The following is an 8,362-nucleotide window of genomic DNA, read 5'->3' as shown; positions in this document are numbered from 1 at the left end:
ATCACATGTTCATACCATCTCAATCTCACTTCTCGCAATTATTTCTATTTTTAGATACTCCCTCCATTTAAAAAAGAATGCCCTACTTTCCTTTTTAGTCCGTTTAAAAAAGAATGACCTCTTTCCTTTTTTGACAATACTTTAATTTCAACTTTCCACATAGCATGTTTAGGGCCACAAGATTAAAGGACATTTTAGTACATTTGACACAACTTTAATTTAAGGCCATAAGATTCAAAAGTCTTCTTTATTTTCTTAAACTTTATGCCAAGTCAAAATAGATCATTCTTTTTGAAATTGAGAAAGTAGTAAAATATTGTATAATTAAATTTTATCTATTCTCTTAAAGATATCTTTTTTTTTTCCTTTCTTTTTTCATACTTCAAAAAAAGTGTCAGACTAATTGGTGGGCATGTGCTTCACGTTTGCAACCATTCAAAAATGATGAAAGATGGGTGGAGCAACAACAACAAATTAAACCCAGTGTATTTCCATATAGTGAAGTCTGGAGAGGATAAGATATATATAGTTCATATCACTATCTCCAGAGAAGTAGAAAGACTGTTTTCGATAGACCCCCGGCTCAAGACAAGAAATACTAATCAAATCCATAATAAAGCATGAAACAAGATGACATGACATAAATACGACACCCACAAGGAATAGTACACAAAGAGTAGTAAACAAGTTCGTAATAAAGCATGAACCAACCTTTCTTCCACCCCCACACGCAACACTCTCACTCAACGGCGGAGTCAGAAATTTGATGAATTCGATTATGTTAAGGGATCTGCAAGATTAAACATATAATCATAATAACTAATATTTAATCGCTATATATCATATAATTTTCTGGCGAAGGCCAGGGTGTGCACCTGTGACTTGACCACCCTTCGAATAAGGTGGCGTCGCCTGTTCCCCAACTCCATAGAGGGTTTATTCATATGTTGATCGAATTTTCTAAAAATGTTGTCGTATCCAATTAAATTCTTTAAGAATTAATATTTTAGAGAATTTGACATGTACGTGTCGATATTATTGACGAATTCGAGTGACACAGGAAAAGTAAAAGCTATTACTATATCTTCTATGTTAGTATAGGTTCAAAAGACATACTTTTGTCGTTTACTTTTACTTGTTATTTTTGACAAATCAAGAAAAGACAACTTTCTTTTTCCTATTTTATCCTTAGCATTAATTATTTTTCCTCTAAATTAATTTCAAGACGTGATGTAAATATCGTTTAAAAAGGGTACTATAGTAAAAATAATTATGTTATTAATTGTTTTTTCTTAATAGGTGTGTCAAGTCAAATTGTGACAACAAAACTAAACGAAGGGAGTATACAACACGATGCCTTGGTACTAATACGGTTACAAAAATAAAGACGTGTCAATTCTTACAAGTTAGATCGGCTATATAAATCCTCGTCAAGTATATTTCTCTTATTTAAATTTATTTCACGTTCTAACGACATATATGAAAGTTATATCATTAATTGACTACTCTATGTTAATCACATGTACAAACGCTTATAATTTTAAATTACAAGATGAAATCGCATATTCAAATACCTACTTAAACTACGTGCTAGTGGCCGATCTGATGTTTGATATTCGGATCGAAGCTCCAATCAACATGAAAATATCCTCCATATGATGATTAACAAAATTTCAAAAATGTTAAAGGTTTATCTAACACTTAATAATTCTCTTTTTTATGAGAATAACATGACATACTTATAATGAGAATTTAAACGTACAGTTATGTTATGCAAATTGATTTAAAATTATATTTTATTTTAAACTTTATATCTTAAAAAAAGCAGCTCGGTGCATTAAAGATACCACTATGCGCGGTGTTCGGAGAAGGGCCCCACCACAAGGGTGTATCGTATGCAACCTTACCTTGCATTTCTGCCAGAGGTTATTTCTAAGACTTGAACCTGTGACCCCCTGATCACATGATAACAACTTTACCAATTACTCCAAGACGTCCCTTCTTAAACTTTATATCTTATAAAAATTAAGACAGATAATGACAGGATTTGAAATAATTAGCAAATTGGATAGATGTGAATTTGTACTAATTGAGGGGCCACTTCACGTGAAGGGGATTTTAACATTTTTGTTTATATTAATCAACATTAAAGCCAATCACCTTATTATTCATATAGATTTATTATTTAGATAGAGATATTGTCTACGCAGGGGCGGCTTGTCTTAGCCCCAATTTGAGTGGCCTCATTTTCTTAGTACTCCCTTTGTTTTATATTAGTTGGTTTCTATTAACTTGCTACACCCATTAAAAAAATAATAATTAAAAATTTGTTTGATTAAATTAACGTTATTAATTATACTTTAAAAATATAAATTTGAGCAAATACACTTTATTTAGTCATTTAATATTAACAATAGTATTGGAAGAACATAATAAAATTCTCTTGATTTCCTCAAAGAGATAATTAAATTGAACAAATATTTTTAGAAAGAGGGTCAACTAAAATGAAACGGAGGAAGTAATAATAGAGTTATTATAGGGTTTATTTAAGAAAATATTTTATATTTTATACTATCGGTTTCGATTTTTTTTTTTAAAACATGTTTAAGCCTATAAGATTAAAGAATATTTTTGATGTATTTTATATATAAAAAAAGAAATAATTTTGTATCTCAAAATACTTTTGTAAGAGATATTATTAGCAACTTTACATTTTAAAAAATTAAAAAAATAAACTTTAATTAAGGCCTCCAATTTATTTTTTACTTTAGAACACCAACGGACTTAAGCCGCCTTGTGTATACGTTACACTTATAAATGTGCTAATTCAATGCATTTCATTATTATAACGCTATGTATTTTGATATATATAGAAATATTATAAATGCATAAATACAGTTATTATGCATGCGAATATAATATATTTACCTATGTTTATACATCAAAATATTAGTATTATATTTCATAATTAAGTAAAATTTTGCTATTTAAATTATGAAAAATTATTTTATCTTTATTCTCACGTGCTCGTTCCACATGGCAAAATGTTATTGGCACGTCGAGAATCTTTCCACGGGACAACAACCTTCCCATGACTTGTTAGATAACATAAATGACACGATATGTTTAAAATTATTAATTTAGAAATTATATCACTTCTTTTAAATTATTTATCTTACTTTCCTTTGTTTCAGGATGAATGTTTTGTTTTTGTGTCTGGATAATTCATTAATTTCAATTTTTATATGATATGTTTAAAATCATAAAATTACATGACATATTTAAGTAGGGATGGAGCCATCTTTTGACTAGAAATTCATCCGAACTTCCTTTGATGGAGAATTATACTATTTATACATGATTACAATTATTTTTATATGTATATATAATTAATGTTGAACCCCCTTCGACTAATTCGTATGCTTACTTTCTTTTCAATTTTAAACCCCCTTAGTTAAAGTTCTACCTCCATCACTGTGTTTAGGATCATAAAATTAAAGAATATTTTAATACACTCAACATATATCTTTAGTTTTTTTTTTTTTTATAAACTTGATTTTCGAGCTATCTTGCGCCTACCTCAACAAACTCCGCGAAATATCTATCACCTTCTACCAACAACATGTATTAAGTAACTCTCTCTACCTAATCTAAACAGATGAGAAGAAGATTCAAAAATCTTTTTTATTTTCTAAAATTACGTATCAAATTAAAATTAAATAAATAAATTAAATCGAAGAGTATATATACTACACATATATATTAAAAATTCATAAGCTTTTTTTTTTTAAAAAAAAAAAAACTAAAATAGAAAAAATGAAACAAGATAATATTTGTAGATTTTTTATAATATAAGGTAATAATTAGTTGGAAAGATATGGAATTTTCATACCATGAGGGGCCACTTCACGTGAAGTTATTTTAACATATTTTGTTCCACATTATTAAAAACAAATAAAGTGACTATACTAAATGATAGTTACATATCTTCTTTTGTCCTATCTCATTGTGATATTGATTGATCTTATTAATTATTAGTACTATAAACTACAAAAGTTGATCAAAATAATCTTAGTACTTAATTATATAGTAAAATATCACGTTAATCTTAATTAGTACCAGAAATCAACTAACAATGCAACACTTAAATAAAAGTGGAATACAATGATTCCACTGAGGTCTTTCTAGATGATTTGATACCTAATTAGTAGTAGTAGTTGAATTTGTATATTTACTTCATTTGACGATTGATATTAGTTTTCGTGTTTCGCTTATCGAGAATTAAATCGATTAAAATAATAATTGTGCCGACCTACGCCTGAAGTTTACTTGAATTCAGGGGCGACTTTGGTGTAAATATTTGATATTTCGATATTCATTAAATTAGATATAGATTTGGAATAATTATATAAGAAATGTAAAAAAGATTGATATATAAGATAGAAAAATAATACATTTTTTAAAACCAAGAAGATAACTGAGTATTTTGCTTTTTAAATCAAATCTTAAAATTTTAGGCGTCAATATGTGTGTTTGAACCTTCCGAACATCCATAACCTCTAAAGCCTAGGTCCGCCACTACTTTAATCAAGATAAAGTTGAAGTCAATTTGAAATAGATATGCCAAAGACTAAACATATTTAATTTCTACTGTGTATAAAAAAAATGATAAATGTTGACGTTGACTTTATATATAACATTTTTTGGCTAAGAAGGTTCGAAATAACCTCTCATGCCCCTAGCTTCACTCCTGATCACACACATATATAAATTAAAATGCTTGAGTGTTATGAATGAAATATCTAGAGCTGTGAGCCTCATGCGAAATCAATTGAATCAATTAATCAATCTACGGAACACAAATGCAACCATCGAATCTCAAAACATCCTCAAAATCTATGGTGTTTCTCTCGAACTCACCACTCAACACCTGATCACAAAACTTGTTATCCTCTAACGAACGATTCCGAATCTGCTCAAATTATGAGGACCTCGTCTCCACATTAGCCAAAATTCGGCAAGAGTAATCATGTCCTTGACCTTAACCTCCCAAAAAAGGTGTTTAGCCGCTCATGGACATAATCATAATCGCAATGATTGAATACATGTTAAAAAAATTTTAAAAAAAAATTAATGAAAGAAAAACCCTAATTGAAGTGTTCTTCAGCTTCCGTCAAAGTTTCAAGATAGTCCAAATAAAATGATTGAGGTGTTCAAGTCGATGGATTGAATCATTTCATACCGATGCCAGTGAAAAGTAACATATGTCCACAAGTAGATATCCGATAGATCAATAACTTAAGTGCGTGCAAACTGATTCCGAACACCAACATCATAAAAAAAAAAAAAAAAAAAAAAAAAAACAAAGTAAACACCTATTACTATTTGCCAAATGTTAATTGGAAGACTTTGCATGCATGCAAAGGCCAACCCACCGGTCCAACTTTCCAATTTCCAAGTCAACATTTTCTATCTTCATTTGTTTTTTATTATAAAAACATACTATCCACTTCCCAAAATACAACAACCCCTTCTTTTTCTTCTTTCTCCACATTCAAATCTTTCTAAAAAATATCAAATATAAACCATATATTATATAGAATTATGAGAAAACCTGGTTGTGATAACAAAGAGGAAATGCATAAAGGATCTTGGTCTAAACAAGAAGATCAAAAACTCATTGATTATATCACTAAACATGGTGAAGGTTGTTGGAGAGATTTACCTAAAGCTGCTGGTAAGTACATTGGTTCTGTAAGTTCAACTGAATCTATTAACATGTGTATGTATATTATTCTGAATTTACTGACTTTAAATTCTGAATTCGCCTTTGATTAGGTCTGCTTCGTTGTGGAAAAAGTTGTAGGCTAAGATGGATGAATTATCTTAACCCAAATTTAAAAAGAGGAAATTTTTCTGAGGATGAAGATGATCTCATCATCAAGCTTCATGCTCTTCTTGGCAATAGGTAATTTTTACACTATTTTCCTTAAAGGACATTTTGGTCATTTGCTTGGTTTGAATAATATAAATTATGTCAAAAAAAGATTAGCTATGAAATTCATCGCTAAATAGGTTGTCGCTAATAGAATTTTTTTTGATAATTTGTCACTAATTTGTTGATAAATAGGATAAACATCGGAGTTTTACTGTTAATTGCATGATAGAAGTTGTCTGTCGTTAATTATGTTTTTTACTCTTCAGTTTCAATTTATGTGATGTTGTTTGACTCGTTGAGAAGATTAATACAAAAAAAAGTCTTTAGAATTTGTGATATATCTTAAGTCTTAACAAGTCATATATTTTTATGCCTTTAAAATGTAAAGTTTAAATTAAATATTTTTAAATGATGAAAAAGCGTCACATAAAATGAAACTGGAGGAATTTTTTTCTTTTGGGTAGGTGGTTAAACAATATATACATATACATAGTTTGATTGATAATAAAGTTTGTTAAAATTAGTTAATTTGGGTGAAATATATCCAAATCAAGAAAGTTATTTCAAGTATCTAGTTTTTGCTATTTTTAATTTTTTTTTTTTTTTTGACATTTAATTTTCAGGTGGTCCTTAATAGCTGGAAGATTGCCAGGAAGAACTGATAATGAAGTGAAGAATTATTGGAATTCCCATTTGAGAAGAAAACTTATAAAAATGGGAATCGATCCGAAAAATCATAATATTTCTCATTATCTTCGTATAAAAAGACTTGAATATTTCCAAGAAAATGGCATAAAATCAGAAAATAATGCAGTAATATCTGATGCTACAAGTTCTAATTGTGTTACAAGTTCATTGCCTGATCTTAATTCACTTCCATAGATAATATTAATTGCGTTCTTGATTATTTCCCTCAAGAGATAATTAGTTGATAATATGCACGTATGGTTGGCTCGAACATCATCATTATGAGAAATAAATAAATTAATGTGCACCATGGTTGAGATATTGAGAATATGAATTCAACATTAGAAAAGTAGTATGCACGTATGGTTGTTATTAATTAGCTTATTGTATTGTTATTGTCACATTTAATATCCATTTCATCAATTACTACTACTTCTCTTTCTATTTTGGTCCTACAGTCTCTAAAGGTAGATTTACGATTTGAATATTATGAGTTCGAGTTTGAGATTTTACTCTAATTAAATCAAATGATATATTGGGTTCGAAATTTATTAGTTAATGGATATTTAAAAATATACATATAATAACGTGTAAATAATATAATTTTCGATAGTTTGAAGCTTAATTATAGAAAATCTGAACATTTTGTATTATTACTGAAAATCCAGATTTTGGGTCTGTTAAGATACATAATTAGCTTCCGATACATTCAATGCATTTTTTCCCTTTGTAAAATACATAGTTAGCTCCAAATACATCCAACGAAGATACATAATTAGTTAAAATTTTTATAATTATTTTGTATGGGTGAAAATTTGTGTAAATATGGTACGTCATGTGTGTTTATGTTTTTTGCTATAATTAATTCCAGCTAAACCTATATTAAGGTCGAATGAACTCATATTAACTTATGTTTTAAAGAGAACATTGCTTGATATGAGAATAAAATGTTTAGTACTATCACTTAATCATCGTTAATATCGATATACAATTTTACTTTATTGAGTTATTTATCTATGGTAAGTAAAGTTATATTGTTGTGATATTAATATTCTGATGCACCTAAAGTATTTATTATCAACAACTCATTGGACAATATGTCATAAATATATGTGGCCAATGATAGTTTGTTTCTTGGTGAGAGCTTCTATGATAAATAATTTTCATAGTACACTTCATGCAGATGCAAAATAAATATGTCAAGTCCTTCCAAACCTAGCTACCCTAAATTTATATTTAGTGATATATATTACATTAAGGGGTCGCTTGATAGAGTGTATAAGAGTAATACATAATATAATGTATTAATAATACTTGTATTAGTAATGTAAACATTATTATATGTGTATTAGTTATGTATGTATTATTTCTTATACATTATTTGGTTTGATGTATAAGAAATGAATAATACCCACGAAAATACCTAAAGTTTCCTATTGCCCCCTATACTTTTTTAATTGGAATTAATTCCCCCCAGACTTTTTTAAAGTGGAATTAATCCCCCCTTAAAACGTATACCCCATTTTTTCCTTAGAAAGTGTAGTACATGCACCGTTTCTTCTCCATTTTATCACTTTTCACCATTTTTTCACAATTACAACCATATTAAATATTCCATTGAATTTATGAAGAAAGTTTTTTCAAATAATTGAATGGAATCTTCCATTAATTTTTCATTGAAACTCGGAAGATTCAATTAGCGAGTTTCATTGAATCTTCCATTAATGAAACTCGCTA

At 28.5% G+C, this 8,362-nt stretch overlaps 1 protein-coding gene across 1 annotated transcript; it reads left to right on the top strand.

Annotated features, from left to right (window-relative positions):
- Nucleotides 1-5,406: 5,406 nt before the first annotated feature.
- Nucleotides 5,407-6,950, top strand: LOC107852849 (MYB-like transcription factor 4). The gene is made up of 3 exons (XM_016697892.2): nt 5,407-5,737; nt 5,839-5,968; nt 6,562-6,950. The coding sequence occupies exons 1-3, from the start codon at nt 5,605-5,607 to the stop codon at nt 6,818-6,820; spliced, it is 522 nt and encodes a 173-aa protein (XP_016553378.2). The 5' UTR covers nt 5,407-5,604; the 3' UTR covers nt 6,821-6,950.
- The last annotated feature ends 1,412 nt before the right edge of the window (nt 6,951-8,362 follow it).

This window comes from Capsicum annuum, chromosome 11, assembly GCF_002878395.1.
Source record: "Capsicum annuum cultivar UCD-10X-F1 chromosome 11, UCD10Xv1.1, whole genome shotgun sequence".
NCBI lineage: Eukaryota > Viridiplantae > Streptophyta > Magnoliopsida > Solanales > Solanaceae > Capsicum > Capsicum annuum.
Note: the sequence above shows the minus strand (reverse complement) of the source record. Positions and strands in the feature narration are given on the sequence as shown.